The sequence below is a fragment of the Hippopotamus amphibius genome, chromosome 1 (assembly GCF_030028045.1).
Source record: "Hippopotamus amphibius kiboko isolate mHipAmp2 chromosome 1, mHipAmp2.hap2, whole genome shotgun sequence".
NCBI classification, from domain to species: domain Eukaryota; kingdom Metazoa; phylum Chordata; class Mammalia; order Artiodactyla; family Hippopotamidae; genus Hippopotamus; species Hippopotamus amphibius.
Genome location: NC_080186.1, coordinates 29284737 through 29309772, shown reverse-complemented (window position 1 = coordinate 29309772; position 25036 = coordinate 29284737). Strand labels below are relative to the sequence as shown.

Here is a 25036-nt window from a genome sequence, read left to right as displayed (position 1 = left end):
CTTCCCTCCAGCCCCAGGTCTGATATCCACAAGAGCACCATGGGGACAGAGATTATGCCGCCTCGGCCACAGTATCTGCCAACTTTAGGTGTAAAACCACAAAGCAAACTGCCTTCAAATCCAGTGTCATTCAGTGCCACCAGTGAGGGTTTTCCACTCTGTTCCACCACCCCCAAAATAGCTACAAAGACCAGCGTCCTGCTAAGCCTGCCTTCCTGCACGTGACACGTCTCGTTGTCCTTCCACAGATGCCTGGGAAACATCTCCCTCGCTCCAGGCCCTGTCCTGGGCTTTGGAGGGCATCTGGCCCCAGAGGTGGCATGTGCTGAGACCCAGTGCGCAGCTGGGTGCTCAGGTCTTCCCCAGGAGGCAGGAGGCCCCCCAGGCTCGGGGCGACTCTGTCCCAGGGCAGAACCTGGCCCTAACCCTAACTGACTTCCTCACGGCATCTGCTCCACCCCAGGCTGGCTTCCACTGTGCTCCCAGGGCCATCTTTATGCTCATTTTCTCCCTCTGCATTTTCCCTTCCCGCTGTGATGGGTTTGCTAGCAAATGGGGAGGTGGCAGAATTCGGGAGACTCAACACCTTGGGAGCTTCCTCTGGGAAGGAGGGAGGCAACAGTGTTGCCAGAAAGGTTGACTCAAAGCGCATCAGCGATGACAATACTCCTCAAGGATGGGAAGGAGACGAGGAGCTTGCTGGCGTGAAGAAAGGATGGAGAGACTGCAGACTCAGCCACCTGTTCTCCGTCTGTCTGTCCATCCAGGTTGGGGTGTGGAGTCCTGCCGAGGGCCTCAACATCACGGAGGTCGCCAAAGGCCGAGGCCCTAATGTCACCGACTCTCTGACAAACAGGTCCCTCATTGTCACCACTGTGCTGGTAAGAGCTGCAGCCCTGCAGAAGGGGCTGTGAGCTGGGGGTGGGCTGGCCGTCGGGGCTGGAAGGACCCCTCCATCACCCTACCCAGCACAGACCAGGCATCTCTTATGAGGCTGCTGGGAGACTGAAAGATGGGGGAGGAAGGTGGAAACATTGAGGGTCCCTCAGAAAGCCCCCAGAGAGCAGTTGGCACATAACAATGCTGCTTGCGGCCACGGTCCAGAGACCCCAGGAAGTGACTGTGGGCAGCCTCTTCCCAAAGGCAGAGCGGGCCGGCCTCCTGCCTGCCTGGCACCTACTTGGCCAGCCTGCCCTGCTGCAGAGGGCCTGTGTGTTTGCATCTCACCCCCACTCAGTCCCTGAGCCCCTGAAGCCGAAGTAGGAACCGAGATGGGTGGAAGGAAGGAGGGGGAACATGCCCTCTGCCCAAGGACACTTAGGGTCCACCTTTTCCACCCCAATTCCCAGGGGGAAGGCCCTCCCACTGGTCCCCTCAGCCTGGCGGGTGCTGGGAGCCCACACACATGCCACCCCCCCCCCGAGTACTCTCAGCCACGGCCATGAGCACTCTCCCGGCCATCCTCCCTCCACTGCCCAAGACTGAATAGTGCTTCCTTCTTCTGACCATTTCAACCCAAGGAATGGCCTTTGGGGTCTCCCAGGCTCTGTACGTGTTGGAGATCAGGGCAGAATGACACCCAGGCTGCTGGCCTCCTTTGACCAGTGCTGTGCCCACTTCACGTGCAGCAGCCCCTCCTGGAAGGCCTTCGGGGTGTCCAGAGGCTCAGGACCCACCCTCTCAGAGATGCAGCACTGCTCTTGGGGCCAGAGCTGGGCCAGGTAGCGGGTAGGCAACCTGGTCACAGCCCAGTGGATTCTGACCAGAGACCCTTTGAGGATAATGCTGGCCCTGCTCAACTTCTCCTTATAATGAAACAAATGTGTTTGTCAGGACCATGTGTTAAGGTCATTCTCTACCAAAAAAGGGAACTCCATCCGGTGTGGAGCACTGGGATAAAGTAATGCTGCCCCAGGATGGAACCCGGGAGCAGGGCTGGGCACCCCTCTCTGGGCCTTCCATGGAGCTTGTACAAGGCTTAGCCCACCTGCCTCCCACCAGGGGCAGCTCAGCCAGGCCCTACTGGACGGTCCTATGTCCTCTCTCTAGGGAGAACACGTGAGCCAGGTATATGCTCGGTGGCTGGGTGGTGGACACCATGGAGGAGGAGGGGATGTATTAGTTAAACCCCATGCTCCCAAGAATTCAGTGAGCAGCAGCCTGCAGGGGTACCATCAGCTTCTGGGGAGCAGTTGTAGCCTATGGGTCTCATCCCCAGTCTCCAGGCTTATGACTATTAAGGGGATCCACATGAAGGATGATGGAGACCTAACAGTTCTGAACATGCTGCTGATGGAGCCAGAAGGAGAAGGTTGGGGAGACTCCTCCCCACCCCTGCCTTTTGGGAGTGAGCCCCCCACTGGCATCTTCCCCCAAACCATACATCCTGCCTGCCTTTATTGATTGACTTTTTGTTAACTAAAAACATAAATATCAAGCTGTAAAACCAGGAAGTCTCATCCGGATAGGGGAAAAATTGTAAAAAAAAAAAAAAACAAAACAAAAACAAAATTAAAGATTAAATTAAAATAAGCTATAAGGATATATTGTACAACACGAGGAATACAGCCAGTATTTTATAATAACTATAAATGGAGCATAACCTTTAAAAATTGTGAGTCACTATCTTGTATACCTGTGACATATGATAAAAGTAAATAAAAAAGAATGAAGCAAAAAAGTTGAGACTAAAAATAAAAAGACATAAATAAAGAGGAGAGGGATTAGAATGAAGAGCACTTGAGCAATTGAAGGAATATTGATGTGGATAAAAATAGAAAAGATAAAAGGAGAGTTGAAAGAGAACAAAATAAAAGGAAAATAAAGAGAAGAATGAAAATAAGGAATGAGATTAAAAGGAAAGCTACCCAGAGAGACGAAAAATTAAAATAAATAATTAACAGCTCCGGCTAGAGAAGGTGAAAAATGTAAAACCAGAATGTCAGAAAGCAAAAGGATAAAAGTATGACAAAGCTAAAATATAAAAGGGTAAAAATAAAAAAATTAGAAGGTGGTAAAAGATTAAAAGCAGAGCTGCATAAAATGTGGGATATAAATAAAACACTTTTCAGAAGACAAGATTAAAAAAAAAGGTAAAACTGCTATGCTCGGAGAGATTAGCAGAGATGATTAAATGAGCTGAGATGATTCAGCCACAAAACAATACTCTAACCGTGAGAAGGGAGCCAAAGATAATATACCAAAAGGATGCAAAATACACACACCGTCAAAGACCACAGGGTTAAATTTTATTAAAGTGGCAGCAGCCTGGTTTCGAGGGCATAAGACCCTTCTGCAAAGCCGCAAGGCATTTATCTGCACCCACAGAGGCAGAATTCCACAGACATCCTGTGCTCTTCTCACAGTTTCTTGGTCAATACTGGAAGCTTCTTGCAAAGATCCCAACCTGCTGCACTCAGTTGCTCACTGAGGGTCCTGCCCGCAGCGTCCAGCTGGCTTTCAGTGCCACAGGGAAGAAGAGAAGCCCCCTTAGCTGGCTGCCTGGATGCCTCTTCGTCTGTCCTACTGCCCCTCACCCAGGCAAACGTGAGCTCAGCAGCTCTTGGGGACATGCACGTGTGACCAGGACATAGGGGCCAGACTGTGATGGTTAAGAGACGCAACCCTTTGGGTCTGAGTCCTGGCTTTACTGTTCACTAGCTATATGACCCTGGAAAATTGCTTAGTCATTCTGTGCCTCTGTTTCCCCATCTGCAAAAGAAAGGTGATAATAATTGTATCTACTTCGTGGAGTTAAGAGGATGTATGATTAATAAAAATAAACGGCACAGAGTGGGTGCTGTCTAAGTAAAGGCTGCTCTTGTTATTTTTGATTAAATATCCAATACCCAGTAAGCTCAGCTTTGATACAACAGGCAGAGTATGAGTTCTAGAGAAAACCTCTGCTTCTTTGCACAAGCAGGGCCCTAAACTTCACTGAAGACTGACCCCTGACCATGGTCACAGAGGTTATCTCTGTCTAGCACAGGGTGCATTATAAACAGTGAACTTGGATTTGAGTGCCTTTCAGGCCTGGTGACCCCACCACTCCCTATTGCTTACTCTTGGCTGATTCTTACACAGGTGTTTCCTGACTGGTCCCTGAGAGCACGAGGGTTTGTGACCTCCCAAGCCCCTCATAGCTCTAATCTCCTGATGATACGTAAAGCTCCACATCCCAACCACCACCTCATTCCCTGCCTTGGCCAAGGTCTGAGCCCCTGGCCCTGCCCTGACATTGTGATAATTCCCCACCCCTGGGCTCCTTTGCCTTGACCTCTGACATGGCTGCCGACTGGAAGCAGATGTCCCACCATCCTGACCCCATTATGCAAGGCCAGATACCTGCATGGTCTGGGAGTGACTCACGATCTAGCTCTCTCCAGCCCCCCTGCCCAGAGACCATGGAGGGTTGGGTCTGTTTCTTCCTTGAGAGAAGCCCAGTCTTTCCCGGAAGCAGAGCAGGGACAGAAGATGTGACACACAGCCTTTACGCTGGTTTCCAAGAAACTCTCTGTGTCCAGCTGAAAATGTCCTCAGAGTCTCCTGAAAGTCTCAAGTGTGGTCTGCGTGTCCCAGAGCCCTGGGTGGGGTGCGTGGGGGTGCAGTGCTCTCAGCTTGGGCTTTTGGGGACAGCAGCACCCGTTGTGGGGAGTGGTCCAGCCTGGCCCAGCCCAGCTGCTCTGGCTGAAAACCCAACCCCAGGCTTGGCAGCCTGAAAGCAGGGCCGGCACTTCCCGCAGAGAGCCCTGGCCCCTGCCTCTCTGAAAGTGTGTTGTCAGGGCAACAGTGCTTTGACTGACAGGCGGTTACCAAGCCTGAGTGCAGGAGCATCCATCAGCGTTGCCCTGGAGAACAGGGTTGGACCTGAGACCCTGATGAGGGAGTCTCTTCTCCTCTTCCGGTCCCTGGAATCTGGATGTGGCAGAGAACACAGGGGAATGTGGGGGCTGCCCCCAAAGCCTCCTCTCTCCTCCTCCATCCTGAATCCTGGGGTTAGGCGCTAAGGGCGCATTACCCTGGACACACAGATGGACCCCACCCTCCCTGACCCCTCAGGGCCACAGGCTCTTCCCCCTTCCTGAGGCTGAAGCAGCAGCAGCAGCAGCAAGAGCCTGGAAACCTGCCCTCCCCGCCCTCTCCCTGCCAGGCCCCAGCTTCTGCTCAGGTTCCGCTCTTCCATGAGCTCATGAAAAATTCAACTGCCCAAACCTCAGCTCACACACCGAGAAAACACACTCGACTTGCTCCTAGGGGGCCCTGCTTTGGAAGGTTCGGGGTTCTTGGGGCTGCTGAAGTGAGCGGCGGTGTTGGCACGCGTGTGGGTACCTGTGCAAGTGTGCGATTGGCTACCACGAGTGTCTGGACACACACCGATGGGCGTGTTTGTGCCGTGTGCGCATTGCGACCCATTTAGACTCATCTGCCAGGCAGGCCGGACCTGCGCACCCGGCCCAGGAGAGGGGAAAGCTGGGGAGACCAGGATGCGGGCTGGGAGAACCACCCCAGGCCAGGAGCCACTCTAGGCCCCACCTGCTGGGAGGACTGGACTCCTAATTCTCTGTCCTGGTTCTTACTGGTGGAAGCTGCAGCCTGGGGGCCAGGGTCCTCAGCTTCTGTGTCCCAGCAAGGCAGAACATCCGAGAATGTGGTGTATTCGTGCCGGTGGCATTGTGTTCACACACAGCACATGCGTGTGCCAGACGCGGTTTGGGAACGCAGGTCTTAGCTAGCTAACCCTTGGCTCTCCCCTCCCCAAAACCCCCTCTTCCAACTCCACAGGTTCCTGTTACTGGGAGAAGCTTAGCACCAGGCCCGGTTCTCACGTTGGTGAAACTAGACTAAGAGCCCTAGCGATGAAAAGTCGGAAAAGGTTATTTTTCTGGACTCTTGTTTCCTGTGACTTGTTGCAGAGAAATATTACCCCTGTTCCTACGGCTGTTCTCCCAGAGCAATAGGAGAGCGTGAAGTTATGAAATTGAGGGCACCTTCACTGAGCAATCGATTAGCAGCCGAGAGAGCTTGTGAATTGGCTGTCTGGACATTTCCAGTAATAAATTGTGAAATAGTCCATGAATAAGTAGTTGGCGGAGTTCAGAATTACCCCCTAGGAAACGTTGCAGGTCTGGAGACACATTACTAAGGCGAGCACCATTTTCGTACTCTGGGCTTTGGCTGTTAAATATGTATGCCATCCGCAAAGCACTTCCCGAAATTAATGGCATTTTACAGCTGCTCCGAAGGCAGCGTATTTATATGGAGATGTATAGATTCTGGGGCTGTGGTGGCTTCACAAATGAAGTGCTAATTTTAGAGGATAGGGCCTGGGAGGGGCTCAGAGAGAGGGTCAGGAAGTGAGCTATCTCAGGGACGACCTTTCCTGAAATAGTTTTCTGCTGCTAGCTATGATTTTTAAACTTTGGTGACATTGGGCATGGTCTCTAGGCTGCAAAGGTCACTGCAGTATCCGGCCACCCAGTGCACAGAAAGATGATGATATTTATAAAATTAATATAATAATATTGCCGTTTAGATTTGCCAGTCACTAAGTGCTTTTCACAGATTGATCCGTCTAATTCTCACAACCCTGTAAGGTAGGTTCTGTTATTATCCTCGTTTTACAGATAGGTCGATTTTGCTTAGGAATCTATATGTTGTTGGTGATTATCCTGGTAAAGAAGGTACATTCTCTTTCTTTCCTTGAGCTAACATTAGGGCCACCCGGCGCGGTGGTGCCATTCATTCACTGCACAAGAGTCTGACCTAACAGTTGAGATGGGATTGAAACCTCACCCAGGCCTTCTCAGCAGGCCCTGTGCCAGGGTTCAGGGCAGCACCTTCCAAGAGACTAATTTGCACAAAGGCAAGGCCCCCACTAGCTTAAGCCCCCTTCCCTCCAGGCAGTCTCAGCCCCTTCCCCAGCACCTCCTAGACTCTTTTCTCCAACTTTGTGAGCTGCCTGCTTGGTTGGAGGTGAGGATGGGAAGCACTGGGATTTAGCATGGTGTCTAGCCGAAGGACCCAGATTTCCAGCCAGTTAGACTGAGAAGTGGTTTTCTCAGAACCCCTTGGGGATTCAGACACTCCCTTTTGCCTTTCTCTGAAGCATCCCAAAGGGCTGTTGAATATCTAGAGTGAATCAGTCATGGGGCGGGATGGGATTTTGAGAGGTAGCGTTGCCGGGGAACCAGGGCCAGAGAATCGAGTCCGCCCGCCACAGCTGGAGCCTGGCAAGAGGCTACCAGTGGTGAGGACCCCTGATGAGGGCCCTTCACTGCTCAGCCGGCTCCAGGGGCCCACAGTGTCAAAGGAATGGCCCCACCACTTGAGAGAATGATGATGTACCTCCAGATGAGGTGTGTGCTCTTCCTGTGGGCCTGTGGACATGAGCTTCCCAGCGCAGGTGGGTTCTATCTAATGGTTGTCACCTATCAGCTGAAGACTTGAGGCATTCCTTCATGAGGGGGTGCCGAGATGGCTTGGGCCCAGAATGAAGCCAAGGAGCTATAGGCAGGAAGGACTGGACCTGGACTCCATCAGACTATAATTCAACTCCTGTGTGACCTTGGGCAACTTGCTGACCTTCTCTGAGCCTCAGTTTCCTCATCTATCAAGTGGGGATGATGTCACCTATGTTGCAAGCTTATGAGACTTTTTCGCTCTGTGAAAAAGAGTTTAAATCAATGCCTGGTGCCTAGTAGGAACTCAATAAATGATGAGTTTGCTGAGAGTTCAGCCCATCCACCATCGTTCCTTACTCTGTGTATCTCATACTGGATGAGGTCAGTAGCTTCTTTCCAAGGTTTTCCTGCCTCTACTCCTGGTTATTCTTTGCAGGGTTGCCAAGGGTTTATTTCTAAAGGAGAAATCATGTAACTAGTGGAACAGGGTCAGTAGGTGGCCCTTTCAAAGCCCTTCACTGGCTCCCTATCACCTGGAGGGGGGAGGGAATCTGACATGGGACAGCTGTCCCCTATGCTCTGGACCCACAAGCCACCTCTGAGGACCCCCTGCCCACTAGGGAGAGGTACCACGTGACTCAGGGCCCAGGGAGGTGGTTAAGAGCTCCTGCTCTGGGACCACACCAGCTTGAGTTCAGATCCTCTTTCTGTGGCAGTTGGGTGACCTGCCACAAGTCACCTTGTCCCCATGAATTTACTTTCTGCATCTGTAGAATGCGGTTATTAGTATCTACCCTCCAAAGGTTGAAATTAAGGCTACATGAGGCGATACCAGCTACTGTCCACTGAGCCCTCCTGCTCCGCTGGGCTCTGCACTGGGCTCTCCACAGGCACCGTCTCATTCACAGGTTTACTAGTGTCTGGCACGTCCACATACAAATGCAAACTATCCTAGTTGTCAGGGATCACTCACGAGCAGATCCTAATGCTGGGGACTGGATCCTTGGAAAGAGAGAAAGGAATCAGGGAGCAGGTAGGGCTCATGTTTTAAACAGGAATTGAGGGGCAGTCGAGGGAGAAACAATGAAGGGCCTTCTGCATCAGTGTGCTCACACTTGAGCAGACATCAGAAGCCCCTGGAGGGCTTCTTAAAACACAGATTGCCAGGCCCCACCCAAGAGTTTCTGGTTCAGTATGTCTGGGTGGGGCCCAAGAATGTGCATTTCTGGCAAGTTCCTGGTCTGGGGACCGCACTTTGAGGACCACTGGCCTGTGTTGATGATACAGCAGAGAGAGCGTGAGATTCAGAGTCACAGTCTTGAGTTCAAATCCCTGTTCCACTAGTTACTAGCTCTGTAATCCTTGGACGAGCGAATCAGTAAGGACCTACTAAGTGCTGTGTGCATGTCAGTAGGTGGCCATCTGCGAGGCACAAAGTTGGCTCTCAGGAAGTGCTCTTTCCCTCGCCTGACTTAGCAGGCCATTCTTCTGAGCCCCCCTAAAGATGGCTTAGAACACACTTGCAGGGGACCTGGCCCAAGCTCTCTGGCCCCAGCTGGCCCCACCCCACCCAGTCAGCTTTAGTTTGCCCATCTCCCATCTGTCCCCACAGGAGGAGCCCTTTGTCATGTTCCGGAAGTCCGACAGGACCCTGTTTGGGAATGATCGGTTCGAGGGCTACTGTATCGACCTGCTCAAAGAACTGGCCCACATCCTGGGCTTCTCCTACGAGATCCGGCTGGTAGAAGACGGGAAATACGGGGCACAGGATGACAAGGGCCAGTGGAACGGCATGATCAAGGAGCTCATCGACCATGTAAGTGGGGCGGGGGCACAGGGGACAGGACCTCCCAGGAGGCTTGGCCAAGGCCGCTGTGCACGCCAGCATGGGGCATCCTGGCAGACAGTGGCCCCGGGGGCAGGCGAGATGGAGACCAAGGAGGCATTGGTACAGGCTCACCCAGCACATACTAAACATTGCCTGCCTTCCAGCTCACTGCCTTCAACTTTCTAGAAGCATTTTCTATCAAATACCTGTTAATGAATGCAATGGATCTGTATCAGACCCCTTGTAGTCCTTCTCTCATTTATCCTTACAACAACCCAGTGTTGTTGTTAGGTACTGTTATTACCTAACAGGTACTGTTATTACCACCCATTTAACAGACAAAGAAGCTGAGGCAGAGAGAGGTGAAGGCTCCCAGCTAGTAAGCCGTGGAGCTGAGATTCAAAGAGTCTTTGGAGGCTATCTGCTCCTGAAGCCCTGGGCTCCAACCTCTGCAAAAAGCCATCTGACCCCAGGACCCAGGGCAGGGGAGGTTCATATAGTAAAGTCTTTGCAACCTGAAAAGCCTCAGCCAAAAGGATTATTATCACTTCTCCTCTCCAAGTGCAGGCAGGCAGCATCAGGGCCTTCTTCTGTTAGCTCTTCCACCCCTGTCAGAGGGGAGCTGGGAAGGGAAGGAAGCTGGAGCTCAGAGCAAGAAGGCTCAAGCAGAGCCTCACCAGTAGAGTCATTTCCTCAGCCCTAGGAATTTGGTCCCCCAGGGAAGGCTGGTGGGAGAGGCTAATGGTAAAGAGCATGAACTTGAGCTGGGCTTGATTCCCACTCTCCCACTTACTAGCTGTGTGCTCCCGGGCAAGTTTCTTAACCCCTCAGCGCCTCAGTTTTCTCATCTGTAAAATGGGAATGATAATAATAGCCCCCTCCCCAATAGGCTGTTGTAAGAACTAAGTAAATTCACGTATGTGCACTACACAGTTAGCACTGTGTCAGTACTTGCTCTTCTTATTTTCATTTGTATCATTATGGCTATTCCTTCTAGGCTGGGGAGGGGGCTTCAGGAAGTCCCTTTTTCTCTCTGAGCTCATTTCCTGACTCAACAGTGAGAATAATGATACCTGCCCTGCATATTTTCCCCGCTTGTTGTTGGAGGTGACAAATGGGGGGGGAGGGAAGCAGCTCCTAGATTGTGGAATTCAGTCTAAACGGGAGGGAGTGGTGTTGTCACTGTTATTAGTAATAACAGTAATTATTATGGAAATTAGTCAGCAGGCCCCAGAGGCATCTCCATTTATCGACTCCCCCCTCCTCCCCGAGCTTTATGAGCGGGGCTGTGGAGTGTGGGATCCAGTGGGTTCTGAGCCTGTCGCTGGCAGAGGTGAGCTGGGCTGGGGAAGAAGAGGGGATGCCCTGGACCGTGGAGGCCGCGTGCAGAAGTGATCAAGGCTGATGCCAGTCTTGCCGCCCACAGCATCCCCAGCAGCCCGAGAGCTCTGCAGAGCCATTTGCAAGGGGGTGGTTCAGAAAACCCAGCAGCAGCCAGACCTTCCTAAGCTGACCCTCAGCTGGAGAAAAGAGGGGGTCTCGTCCGTGGCCTCCATGCAGCCCCGCATCCGTCAAGACCACGGGCCCTGACAGCACATGCTGGGGCCTTGTTAAACCCGATTCCCTACAATTGATGAGCCTATTAATCCTAGCTTGGTGCCATTTTTAATAACATCATAACCATTTATTAGTGTCGTCAGATAATTAGTCTTCTCACTAGCTCATAGAAAGTGTGGTAAAGGCTTGGCAATATTATTACTTCCTTATTAGGGATCTGAATGTAGATGTAAAAATGATGAATGCCCACCTTTGCAAGAATCTGCCCCCTGGAGGCCCATTTGGAGGCCCTGGGTGGAGCCTCTGACCAGCAGTGTCAGAAGTCTTTCCCTAACACTCTCCACTCATCTCTGTCCCACAGCACAGGCCTGCCAAGGAGCCAGGGTTATGGGGGAAGATGGGGTACCTAGACGGTCTGCCCCCCACCTGCTCACATACTCACCTTCTGCCAAGTTGCCTCCAACTACGGGAGCAAAAAGGGTGATTGGACAGAGCAGTGATTTCTCCATCCATCACCCCATCTCTCTCCCAAATCGTCACTCTCTCCATCTTTACTGCCTGCTCTTTCTCACTCCCCCTCCCTCGAAAGTCCCCTACTCGGGTCCATGCCTTAAATTACTCCCATGTGTTTTAATGACTTCGGAATCCAATAGAGATGGCTTCAAATCCAGAGTCTAACTGATTTTAGCTGACAGTGGAAAAGCTATTCAACCTCTCTGGCCTCTACTTCCACATCTAGGAAATGGGAATAATTTTAAAAAGCCTTCTGCCTAGGGTTCTTGGGAAGATTTAATGAGCTACAGCACAAAATGCTCAGCGCACGGAAGCTATCCTGCTCCTCACCATCTCCTCCTTTCTAAAGTATGTACGTGGCCCTTTGGCCGTGGTCACCCTGGTGGGCCACAGTGACCTGGGAGCTAGTCCTTGCCCCTCTGAATCCAAATTGGAGCCTCAGGGAACTGACTCATACCCATCAGACTCACGGGGGGTTGAGGCACACCCAAGGCATCACCCCCTTACTACACTGGGGGCCTTTCCTGACACCTACCATCAAGAGCTTCTGTTCCGGCACAAGGTGCCTGGGATCCTGCTGGGGATTTTGGAGAGAGAGCACTAAGTATGGAAAGTCTGAAGCCAAGAGGAGATGCTGCTGCAAGAGAAGGGGGCAAGAGATAAGCCTTGAAGAGCCTTGGGTGCTAAAGTGAGGAGTTTGGTTTTAATCCCGAGAGCTATAAGGTGCAGCTGAAAGATAAAGAGCAAGGGGGTGATATCAAGTTGGGACTTGTGCTGCTGGGCTAAACTGGAGCCAGTCTGGAGGCCATGTCTGGGACCCAGGTGGAGGAGAGTGTGGTGACCTCCTAGGGATGTGGTCAGAAAAGAGGGAAGTAGATGGCGCAGGATGGAGACGCGAAGGTAGAATCGATGAGGTTGGTGGTTGGTTGGGTGAAGGGGATGAGGGGAAGGGAGGGAGGAATCAAGGACAAGGTGTGAAATTCTAGCTTGGATAGCTGGGGAGGCAGTGACATCATCCCCAGAGGATTCGGGAGAGGTTCAGGCATCATGTAGGGATTGGGGTCTCAGGAGATGGCTGCCTGGATGGTTGGGCACTCAGAGGAGGGGGCAGGGCTGGAGGTGGAGGTTTGGAGTCACCAGCACAACCTTAGGGGAACCCTGGGACACAGACAGAGACAGAGGCAGCGATTGCTGGGGAGAGAAAATAGGATGACCTGGGGTAGAACCCTGAACTGCGTGGAAGTGTGAGGAAGGGATGAAAAGGAGGCCTCAACAAGATGCCCGAGCCCTCGAGGCCAGAGAGGAGGGAGGAGGGCCAGGGAGCACGGGTGACAGAGGCCAAAGGACAAGAGGCTGCTGGGAAGGCATGGACACGGGGTCTGAAGCAGCCGGTGGGGAGGTGGAGGGAGACGAGGATAGAACAGCATCCACGAGTTGGCATAAGTGTGATCTCCTGGGGATATAGGGTCAGCCCCAGCACGGGCTCCGTAAGCACCCCTGGCCTAGCCTCCTGCAAGCTTTGTTCTCAGAGGCCGGGGAGTCTTGTCCCAGCTGGTCTCCAAGGCCCTTGAACAAAGAGGGGCAGGAGAAGGGGCAGGACCCTGGCCTCCAGGAGAGACATGACTGCCCTGCAGGCCACAGGAAGCCATTCCTTCTTTTATCTCTAAGTTGTTACATCTCACTATAGTATGTAAGGTGGTTTCCCTGGCTCATAGATGGGGCTGGACCAAGATGGGTTTGGACCAAGATGGAGGTGAGGAGTGGTCTTGGGTAGCCCTGGCATGTCATCCCTCCCCCGGTGAGAGAAGTAGCACTGCCCAGGTGTCCCCTCTGCCTCCGTGTAACACTGAGAGCAGGGCAGAGAAGGTGGCACAGCTCCAAGGACCCATGTCCCCTCCTGACTCTTCTTCCAGGCAGACAGTGCCTTTGGACTGCACCGGCGCTGCCCACACCTGGCATGGGGCTGGCCACGCGGAGCAGGTGTTGATGGATGAGGGATGTGTGAATGAGCACGTGGACTCGCACACCTTCCCCAGAGACATGGCTGTGGGGTCATGACTACTGAGCTTCCCATCCCAAGTGTGCGAGCGGAGGGTCTGGTGTCAAGGCTGTGACCCCATCACACACACATATGTGTCTCCTGCCTTCCAACTAAGAACCAGACCTTAGTTCTGGCTGGCATTCATCGGTGTTAGGAGGGGCCCCACACCCCTGATGGAGTGGCCAGGAAAGCCTCTGCCCACCTCCTCCTTCAGGCTGGCCAGTGCACTTTGAAGCAAGGCATGCTGGGAGCTCGCCTGGAGCAGCTCAGAATCCTGCATGGGACAGGGCAGGCGAGGGCCGGGAAGCAGGTGGACTGAAAAGGTAGCCTCTTGTCGGGGCAGCCAGGTTGCCCAGAGCAATGACTGAGGAGCTCTGGGGAAGCTTAGGATCTACCTGAGGATGCCCAGGTAAGCAGGTGGAGGATGCAGTAAGGACTTCGGCCACATTGAGATTCACTGCAGAGCTGATAGCTTGCAGAGACCAGCCTGGGAAAGACCTGGAAAGAGCCCAGCAGGAGGTCGGGGTCCAGATAACCAGGTGCAAGAAGGGACAAGGAGCAAGGCGGCAATAGAGCTGTAGGGGCGAGGGGGGTATTGGAAGGAAACCAAGGTGGGAGGAAGCAACGGGAACAAGCCGACCCTCCTTGTTCCTTCATCCTTTCCGCCAAGGTTTCTGGGGCCCTGTCTCAACCTGGGCTCCTGGAGGCAGAGCCTGAGGAGGAGGCTCAGATGCCCCTGCTGAGTGAGTTAGGGGGTGTGATGCCAGAGAGTCAGGTTAGGGAAGTGGAGCAGGGGGAGTGAAGGCCAATACGACAATGTAGTACTGAGCCGGTCACCACTGAGTGCTACTAACCCGAGGCTGCACCCCAGAAGAGCCTGACAAAGTGTGTCTCGGGACCACCTCTCGGGGAGAGGGGAGAAGGGGGAAGAGCTTTATCTGCTGGCTTCTGACGTCCATGCTTTTCTGGGTTTGGCAGGGCAGGCATGGGAGCCAATCAGGACCCTGCAGCAGTGTCCACAGGAAGTTATGGGGGAAGCGAGGCAGGGGAGATGGGAAAGAGGAGGACAAGAGGTGTCCAGGTGGACAGGAGGTGAGATGCTGTCAGCTCATGCCTGCAAGAGGTTGGTCGTGGCCAGAGGGTCTGACCTGGTGCATGAGAGGGGTCTGAGCCAAGCACAAATGACATGCCAGACCCAGGGCGGTGCCTGGAGATACAGGAGCAACCAAGGTCAATGTGGGCCCTGCCCCTCTGGGAAAGAGCAATGAATCAGCCGAGTTAAATTTCATCAAAATTTTGATCGGTGCTGCGAGGGGGAATATGTATAGGGAATTTTGGGAGTATAAAACAGGGAAATGACTCAGGCTTTCCTGCAGAGGTGACTCTGGAGCTGAGACTTGAAGAATGAGGAAGACATATCCAGGGCTTGGAAGTGGGTACCGAACTTGCTGAAGCGGGACGGCGAGCTTGCTGAAGTCCCCGCCCTCGTCAGGGGTCCTGCGGGGCTGGCAGGACCGTGCTGGGGCAGACTCTGGGCGGACGCCTGCCTTGTGGACAGGCAGGGAGTGGGGAAGGGGGGTCTTATAGAGATGGGAATGGAGGTGTGACGTATCTCCCGTAGTGTGCCATGAAGCCAGGAATGTCAGCTGAGCCATCCTGAAAGACAACCCTGTTGGGGACTCGGGAACCGAGCATTCTCCCAAGCCTGGGAAAGGCACGGGCTTCATTTCTCACTGCTGGGCATCCATCAGCTCAGGATGCCTGTGTGTGAAGCGTGGGTTCACCATCCCTCAGTCAACGCTTAGGAATTTTCTAGCACCTGTCCCATCTCTTTAGATATATACGGGCTTTTCCGAGGTTATCAGTGGCTACAGTGCTGATTGTTAAGTGTGGCACTGGCTGGCTGGTGGGACATCAGTGGATACCACCTGTGACTCAGGGTACCCCCCGCCCCGCTGAGAATTGTAGCACACCGGGCCCCGAGGGAGGGCTTGCTGGGTGACCTCTTCTAAACCTCAGAGGGTTTAGACCTCCAGCCAGTGCTCTCATTGATCAAGTTATTCACTTCTGCATTCAGTTTATTCGGCTAAGCCCCATGCTAGGCGCTGTGGATACAGTGTGAACAAAATGGTCAGGATCCCTTCCCTGAGCCTCAGCATTTTACATTCTAGTGGAGGAAACAGGCAGTAATCTGTGAACATATGAATAGGTGTAATTATTCCATGAGAAGAGGGTGGCCAGGTGAAAGAGCTTCCCAGGCTCGCAGGCTGGCGCCTGGGCTGAGAGGTTCCGCAGATCGTAAACCAGTAGGGAGTTGCTGCTGGTCCATCCCAGGAAACCCTGCAGGAAGGTCCTAGAGACTTGTGAGAGGTGGGGGCAGCTCTGGAAATGCCTTCCTCATCCTCTGGGCCATCAGCATTCAGAGAAATCCAGGGAGGAGGTCTGGGTCGTTTCTGGCCCCTTGGCATGCTGCAGAAGATGGTGCATGAGGGGCCGATGAAGGAGGGCATAGACTTGGAAAGATGTCCCCCAACACCAGCCATGGCCTTGAGACTGTACACTCTGGTCTCCCAGCCTCCAGGTAGGCTGGCAGATGTGATGGGAAGATCTAGTCTCAAAGACACACCACCATTGCCCCATTCTGTGCCATCTTCCTCCCAACAAACAGACCTTGGTTCTTGCCTGTGTGCACGGGACCCAACCCCTGTTTACAAGGCCAGGGAAGGTTCTGCCCAAGTTCACTCTCCCAGCCTAGAACAGGGCATTTCAAAGCAAGGCACACTGGGAACTCCTCTGGGGGCTGGGCAGAGTCCTGGATGGAGCGGGGCAGGCTTGGGGTGGGGAAAACAGATGGACTGCGGAGGTGGCCCCTCCCCAGGGCGATAGGTCACCCAGGGCGGTCACTGAGGGTGCTGTGGAGCTGAAGATGTCACTAGGATGTGCCTGAGGAGGGCCATGAGGACCAGTGAGGGCTATCAATGAATGCTAGGGACCACTGATAGGTCCTAAGTAAAGGGGCCCATCCAGGGCAAGGGTGCAGGGTGCAGGGTCCCAACTCTAGGGGAGGCTGGTAAGATACCAGGGAGGCTGGGCAGGACCCAGGCAGACTGGCGGGGGTCAGGGTGGCCTCAGGGAGAATGCAGGTGCTGAAAAGGGAAATGGAGGCCAGAGCTCAGCCCGTCAGGCTGGAGTAAGGGTTGATCAGGACTCTCGGGCGTACTCTGATGCTCAGTCTTCCAGCAGAACTTTACTGAGCCCCTCCTTTTTGCCTGCCTTTGTGCTAATACTGGAGATGCATCAGTGAGTGAAATAAATGTAGTCCCTGCCCTCCTAGAGCTTATATACCAGCAGAGGAGCTAGATATTAAGAAATGACTTACGAAGCACAATTCAGCTGTGGTAAGGGCATTGAGGACCAGCACAGGCACTATGGGAATATACAACCAGGACCTCACAGCCTGTGGAGGGAGGAGGGCTTCCTGTCCCAAGCTCCTTGGGCTTGGCTGGGCAGGGCCTCTCTGGGCTGATGCCATCTTCAGGGCCCTGTAGGATGGGGAAAGAGAACTCCTAGAGACAAGAGGTGGAGCTGTGGTACTTCCATCCCCAGGGTCCCTGTGGCTACAAAGCAGGGAGGACCAGCCCATCCTTCCTGGAGGACAGAGGCACAGCACGGAGCCTGCTGGGACTCGGGAAGCAGCAGTTCTCCCAGGCCAGGGAGAGGCACAGCATCATTCCTTACCTTCAGGCCATGAGGCTGCCGTCGGCTCAGGAAGCTGGCGTGTGCATCATAGGTGTTGGTAGCTGACCTATCTACTGACACTCATGAATTGACTAGAACTCGTTTCCCCTTTGTTCATGTGTGTGGGTTGTTGGGGCTGTTGGCTGTCAGGTTAACGTCCAGGGCCTTTCAAGGGGCTTGTGTTTTCTTTCTTTCTTTTTTTTTAAATTAATTAATTAATTAATTTATTTATTTATTTATTGGCTGTGTTGGGTCTTTGCTGCTGCACACGGGCTTTCTCTAGTTGCAGCAAGTGAGGGCTACTCTTTTTTGTGGTGCACGGGCTCCTCATTTCGGTGGCTTCTCTTTTGGAGCACGGGCTCTACGCACTCGGGCTTCAGTAAGTTGCAGCACGTGGGCTCAATAATTGTGGCTCACGGGCTCTAGAGCGCAGGCTCGGAAGTTGTAGCACACAGGCTTAGTTACTCTGCGGCATGTGGGATCTTCCTGGAGCAGGGCTCGAACCTGTGTCCCCTGCACTGGCAGGCGGATTCTTAACCACTGCACCACAAGGGAAGTCCTGGCACTGTGTTTTCTTAAGCTTGGAGGCCAGGGTTCATCAGCAGACACTGTCTGAGACTGGCTTTGCTCTCTTAGAAAGTGCCAACTGCCCAGACAGCTGGCTCTGAGAACACACTTGCTGGGTGTCTCTTCTAAACCACAAACATCCCATTCATTCATTCAGTCCCCAAATCTCTACCAAGGGTCTGCAGTGAGCCAGACACCATGCTAGGTGAGGGGCAGACAATAGTGAAAAGACATAGGCTTAGGCCTGACTCTCATGAGCTTATGCGCCAGTTGGGGAGAAATCACCCAAAACCTCTGAAATCAGAACTATGATCAGTGCTAGGGGCGCAAATACCTGGTACTGTGAGAGTCATCGCCAGGGAGGCCCGATTTCCTCTGAGGACTTCGTCTGTGCAAGTGATGCTTGAGCTGAGATCTGAAGGAGAAGTGGGCATTTGCTAGACAAGGAGTTCAGAGAGGAAGAAGGTCCAGGTAGAGAAAAGTGCACGTGCAAAGGTCCTGAGGTGAGCATAGACGGGAGGGGCTAAAAGAAGCCAGTGGGAAGAGAACCAGGGGAAATAAGATGGGAGGTAAGGCTGCAGAGACAGGCAGGGCTAGAGCTGCACTTTCCAACGCAGTAGCCACCAGCCACATAGGGTTATTTACATTTAAACTTAAATTAATTAAAACCAATTGGTTAAATTAATTTGAATTATTTAATTTAAAATTAATGAAATCAAAGTATAAATTCAGTTCCTCAGTTATACAAGACACATTTCAAGTTCTACGTGTGGTAGCTGGTGGCTACCATAGGGGACAATGCAGATATAGAACATTTCCATCATTGCAGAAAGTTCTGTTAGACCGTGCCAGCTAGATTGTGAATGGCTTAATGAACCCATAATAAGAATTTTTTATCTGAAGGGCAAAGGGAAAAGCCTTGACATATATTAAGCAGCATTGGGAATCAGGACTCTAGTTGAAGAAACAACACTTTGGAAAAAGAGTGGGGGACGACTTCCGTGGATCCCACACACCAGAGATGTGGGCAGAGAGTCAGCAGACAGAGCCCCGGGGACAAGTCCTGCCTCTGTGGCAAGAATGAGACTAGCTTTCTTGGGTGGCTTTGGAAGTAGAAGTATAAGGACCTGGAGGGAAGTTGGGGCAAATCAGCATGTTCCTGCAGCCATAGGGCTCCCAAGCCCAACCAGCTGATATGAAGTGCGTGCTGGGGAGACCCAGGCAGTCATGGTCAGGAGCCAGAGTCAAGTTCAGGTCTCTGGGAGCGCAAAAAGGGCTCAGGCAGGGCAGGGTGGGTTCGGCCATAAAGCCTGCCTACCAGAACAGGACAGGTGCAGAGACAGGGCTGGCAGCGGGAGGTTCAGCGAGTCACACGCCCCCTGCCCGGGATCTCAGTGACATGTGCATGAGTGTCCTAGGGCTGCCACAACAAATGACCACAAACTGGGGGGCTTAAAACAATAGAGGTTTTTCAGAAATCAGAAGTCAAGATGTTCGCAGAGTTAGTCACTTTGGAGGGAGCATCTGTCCCATGACTCTCCCAGCTTCCGGTGTGGCTGGGAATCCTTGGCATCCCTGGCTTGAAGCTGCACCACTCCAATCCCTGCCTCCATTGTCACATGGCCTTCTCTGTGTGTGTCTGTGTGTCCTCTCCTTTTCTTATAAGGACACCAGTCACTGGAATCATACTGGATTAGAGCTCACCCTAATCCAGTATGACGTCATCTTAACTTGATGATTCTGCGAAGACCTAATTTCCAGGGCTTCCAGGTTGGTGAACACATGGAGATGTGGGGAGAGTGGCACCCCCAGAGAGAGAAAGCCTGGAAGCACCACACCCCTTCCCACATCACTTTCCCTATGTATCTCCTCCATCTAGCTGTGCCTGAGTTCTATTCTTCTATAATAATCAGTAACCTAAGTGGCTGCACCATTTTACATCCCCCCCCTCAACAATCTATAAGAGAGCCAGTCACTCTGCATCCTCATTGCCACTTGGTATTACCAATGTTGTTTTATTTTGGCTCTTCTGATAGGTATGCAGTAGTACCAGGGGAGTTTTAAAGCACTTGGGGAGTGTTGCTGGGGAACATAAGAGGGAACTACTGCGATGCAGAGTCTGAATTAAAAAAACAGGCTCGTGCCAGGAGCCTTCCACAAGGCTGCACACTCAGGAACGGCTGTTTTGCACACGGATGGATTTAGGGGCACTCAGCAGTGGTCAGGGAGAAACAGATCTATGGGGAAGTGAACATGCCCACTGAGGATACAGAAAATATGTCCTCCCTGGGCACAGCCCCAGTTACTTTACCCAGGAATTCCTCCAAGGTTGTTTAATCCCAGTGGCAATAATAAAATACTGTTTGGGTGGGGGGGGGAGAGCTTATTTCCAAATAAGGTCACATTCACAGGTACCAAGAATTAGGACTTGAACGTATTTGGGGAGAGGGTGCACAATTCAACCCACTGCACATGGCTGGTTTGGTAGAGTGGTACAACATTGGGGTTTGAGGTCACAGTGGACTGGGTCCAAGTAGTGGCTCAGCCACTCATCAGCTCAGAAGGTGGCTACCCTCTTCACTGTAACACCAATGCCACGGGCCACTCACCGGCTTGACCAAATCTCCTAGTCTGATTGAGCCACAGTACCCTTACCTGGAATGTGGTGATCACGTTTACTGCCTCATGGGGCTACTGGGAGAGTTGCATAAGGTAATATAAGTAGTACACTCAGCAATGCTTGGCATATAAGAAGCATCCATGAAAGACTGTAGTTCTTACTCTTTTTAACTATAGCAGATCATAGTCAGCAAGCAGATGCCTTGGGGGATCCCCAGGGCACATAGATGGGGAATCTGGTGGAGACCATACTTGGGAATCCAAGTAGGCAGGTGCCAACCGGGATGCCAGACACAGGTAGCAAGCTGAGGCTTGCCAGGGTTCACTCTGGGGTACGAGGCTAGCATCTGACCAGCAGCCAAGAGGGCTGGATAATAAGGGCGAAGTTGTGGAGCTGTAGCTAGTTAAGTCATTCTTGCCTTCACTTCTGGTTGTGGAGACATGGTAAAGCACATGGTGTCTATTGACTTCCCGCAAGCATGGACGAGAGTAGGACAGCTGGAGCCAGGTGGGTCCTGAAAGATTCTTGGTAAGTGGAAAGCTGATTATAGGGATGAAGTAGTGTCCTGGAAGGGCTGTCCTACCTGGTCCAGAGGTTTACTTTTTTAAAAAAGTATGGAAAGGTCTTCAGTGAGGCAGAAGGGGCTAACAAATCACCCGTAAGACCAATGAATGTGTTGGACAAGTCACAAGTTTGGTTTGTTCAAGGACATGATTACTGTAAATATGAGAGCAAAGACCCTGGACCTTCTCTGAGCCTCAGTTTCCCTCCATAAATATTACGGGTTGGCACAGATGTTGCTGAAGCTCTCTTGTCCAGCTCTGACAGCCTGTGATTTTATGAATCATCCTCAAAGAAAACTTGCACAAGTGGGAAGAGCCTGCCAAGATTGGGCCTTTCGTTCTGAGTAATGAACTGAAACAGCAAAGGCTTGACATCTGTTCAGCTCTTTCAAGGGAAGTTGGACAAAATAATGCCTTTTTCAGGGAAATCGTAACCAACGGTGAAATGTAGTATTTCCTGCCTAAACCAAAATCAAAGTGGAGAACTCCAACCTTCCTAAAGCCCAAGGGAGAACACACATCAAAACTTCCCATGAAGGTCAGGTCGACCAGTTGTCTTGCTGCTGTAGGCACAGAATGCCTAGATATCTCTGCCTTCTAACAGCATTAGAACCCAAGAGCATAAAGGCTGGTGGGGAGATTCTGAAGGTTATGAAACAATCTGGGGGACAGAAGAGGGCCTGTGGCCCAGTGGTTGGCTTCATCACCAGTTCTAGAACACTCCTGGTGGGAAAAGCATTGGCTGCAAACACCCTGATCCCCCAGTTACTAACACTCTCATCCAACCTTCCATCAAAAGCCAAAGGAAGATTTGCCACCATTGACTTTGAGGTTCTTCCCAAGAATCCACTCCAAGCCCCAGAAGCCATTTCCAGAGACCAGTTCCAAGCGCATCCTGAACAGAGATGATGAGTTTGGAGTCAGAGCAGAACCTGCCAAAGTGATGTGCTTTGAAAGGATGGGACTAGGGGATGCCAAGTTCTAGAATCATGTCATGGCAACGTTATAGAGGCTCCTAGAACTTCAGGACTGAAAGGGACCTTCCAGAATGTCCCACGCTGGCTCCCACTCCACTTGGGGTCCTGTCCATAGGCTCCAACAGGAGCTCCCTTGACCAGAAGCTCCATGAGAGCAGAACTGGGTCTCTTGCTCACCTGCATACCCCCGACTGGTGCACAGTAGGTCTTGAGCAAATACACACTAGTCATTCTGCACCTTCCCTCACTGTTCTCTCTCCTTTTTTTGCTTTCCTTTGTACACACCCCGAAATGAAAGGGCTCCAGGGAGCTAGGGTGGCAGGAGCTGCCTATTTCTTCTTCCTCTGACTTCAAAGCTAGGCAAGTTCCAGCTCACATGTTCAGAAATTTATAAAAGGAGGGTCCCCATATGAAACATCCTTTGTAATAGGCTTCTCCTCCCTGACTTTCCCAGGTTCTAAGATTCACTGAATCCTTGGGCTCCTAGTGTCAATATCAGCCGTGGGGGCTGACATTAGAAGGAGAAACGTTAGGGTGAGTAACATCAGGGTTATGTATCTGCCAGTGCCCCCCAGCTTGGGGCACCTGCAGAGTTGTTTAGGAGCTGGGGTTCTACCCATACCAGTCCTCCCCACCTTGAAGTCTCATTTCAACTCAGTTGCTGGTTCCTACTCTAGGATTGGTGAAGTCAGAGATGTGTTAACAGCTACCACTTAGAAAACAATTTGATAAATGTCCGTCTGCCCTGCTAGACTATAAGCCCCATGAGGGCAGAAACCATGTCTGTTTGGCTCAGCTCCATGTCCCTGATGCAGCTCACAAAACAATTAATTAGTTAAAATAGTCAATCAATTAGTTAATGAAGCTGGACCAAATCAGTGGGTGACTGCCTAGAGACTATTGTTTGGAAGGGGGTTCTCAGAGGCAGCCACCACCCTTAGCAAAAGGATCTTTGGTGCTGATCTTTAGGACTCAGCCTCCCTTTCTGTCCTGTCCCACCTGAGGAAGGGAAGTGATAACTCAGTTCATATTCTGGTATGTAAATATCCACTGGAGCCCAAGGGACAGACCCTCAGAGGGAAACATTATTAGTTGACAAATATTGCAGAGGCTGAAATGGGGCTTGGGAGCAAAGAAACAAATCAGTGAATCAGCCACCGTCCCAACTGTGCTTAGGAACTCACAGGTACATAGGCAGATATGATGAAAACACACATGGCTGCACATACTGCCACTCCAACTGAGCAGGTTAGGATCTTACCGTGGGACGGAGTGAGCTTCATGCTGGTTTAAAGTTGGAGGCTATCAGGGAGGGCTTCTTGGAAGAGGTAGTATATGCAAAGGAATGTGGAAGGTGGTGAGAGTTAGACAACAAAAAGAGACATTCTCAACAGGGCACAGTGTGTGCAAAACATGGAGGTCAAGAAGGGAATATGGTAAACAGGAAGCAGTTTAGTGGGGCCTCTTGCAGGAGGAGGGTAGTGAGGCAAGCCTGCAAAGATGGGAATGAGAGATTGTAGATTTTTTATCAGGAAAGGCTCAGACCGGAGATATAGAACTTTAATTATTCCCATATTTAAACTGTGATGGGCTAAGATTTACCAACATATGAACATCCCTAGCCTTCCCCAGCCGCTTCCCTTCCTCCCCTGCTCTGTTCTCTTCCCTTCCCTCTCCTGTTAAACAGGGCTCTGAATTTGCCTGTTTAGTTTCTTCCCTGTCCTCTCCCTCCAAAGAGAGTATTATTTTCGCCTAACTGATTTTGGGGGCTTTGAGGACATATAGAATATCCAAACTGGGGTGAAGCTCACAAGTAGATAGGAGAGGAAAACCTGTAAATAAGGGTTGCTGTGGATTCTGGGTCCTCTTCATGATGTTTGAAAGTCACAAAGGAAGAACACGAGCTCTTTTTAAATGTGTGTAGATTGCTGAACTGTATTTATTTGACAAGGCACCATTTTGAGAATGGACCACATGGGTTACAACTGTAATAGGGTTCCATTCTCTGCATGTTGTTACCACTGTCCTCTTGCTCAAGGCCATGAGCTCTAGGAGAACAGGGGTTAGGTCTAATTCATCATTGCCTCCCAGAACCCTGGGCATCGCCTGGCCCAGAAGAAGGGTTAGTAAACATTGAAACTGAAAAGTGGTGACGTAATCTGGGGTTCAGGCAACCGACTCCACTTCACTCCCTTGTCTCTCCCCTCTTCAAGAAGGGATGTTCTGCCCCCGCCAGTCTTAGGCTTTGCTCACAGTCTGTCTGTCTCTCTCTCATTGTAGAAGGCAGATCTGGCTGTGGCCCCCCTGACCATCACCCACGTCCGCGAGAAGGCCATCGACTTCTCCAAGCCCTTCATGACCCTCGGTGTGAGCATCCTCTATCGCAAGCCCAATGGCACCAACCCCAGTGTCTTCTCCTTCCTCAACCCCCTGTCCCCAGACATCTGGATGTACGTGCTCCTCGCCTACCTGGGTGTCAGCTGTGTCCTCTTTGTCATCGCCAGGTAAGGGCAATGCCTTGGCCGGAGCTCTGGCCCAGGGTTGGGGGCTCAGGGAGCGAGGCAAGTGCCCCCATCCTCAGCAATTGGCACGGAAGGCCCAGGTTCAGGCCGCTGCTGTACCTGCTCCTGCCTCCCTCGCTGAGGCTCAGATCTTTCGTATCCCTCAGAGAATATTCCATGACCCCTGAGGTTGACTCTCCCAGTCCTCATCCTGGTCTGTGTCCATGACTCTGAGAGGCAGCAGTTGTATCCCAGGTCCTACGAGCAGGCTTGGAGAGGTTAGGTTACTGCCCAAAGCTGCACCACCTGGGCCAGGCACCCAATACCACAGACCCACGTGCACTGGATGGCCCAGCAGGTAGCTCGAAACTTGGCAAACAGACTGTGCCTCCAATCCACAACAGCAGGAAGAACAATGCCACATAAACTCACACTGCACACATGCAGAAACTTGGCACACGCGCCTACCTACCTGCCTCTGACACGTGCTAGCAATACCCTTGCCTGTTCAATTGTTCACATGAAGGAGACACAGCACATCCTTACTGGTGGGTGGTAGAGAGAGGTCACTAGGAAACAGGTTTAGCTCAGAGTCTACTGAGCACCTTCTGTGTGCCAAGTACCATGCTCTGTCCTTTATAGTCATTATCTTATTTAATTCTCACAACCTCCCGTGAAGGAGAGATATCTGAGACTCAGAAAGACTTAGTACATGCCAAGGCCATCCTAGC

At 52.0% G+C, this 25036-nt stretch overlaps 1 protein-coding gene across 1 annotated transcript in view; it reads left to right on the top strand.

Moving 5' to 3' along the window:
• Positions 1–25036, top strand: part of GRIK3 (glutamate ionotropic receptor kainate type subunit 3) — a 235422-nt gene that overhangs the window by 182703 nt on the left and 27683 nt on the right. The window contains exons 9-11 of the mRNA XM_057744441.1: positions 768–881; positions 9013–9216; positions 24085–24308. Coding sequence (XP_057600424.1) covers positions 768–881; positions 9013–9216; positions 24085–24308 — 542 coding nt within the window. The remainder of the gene's footprint in view (positions 1–767; positions 882–9012; positions 9217–24084; positions 24309–25036) is intronic.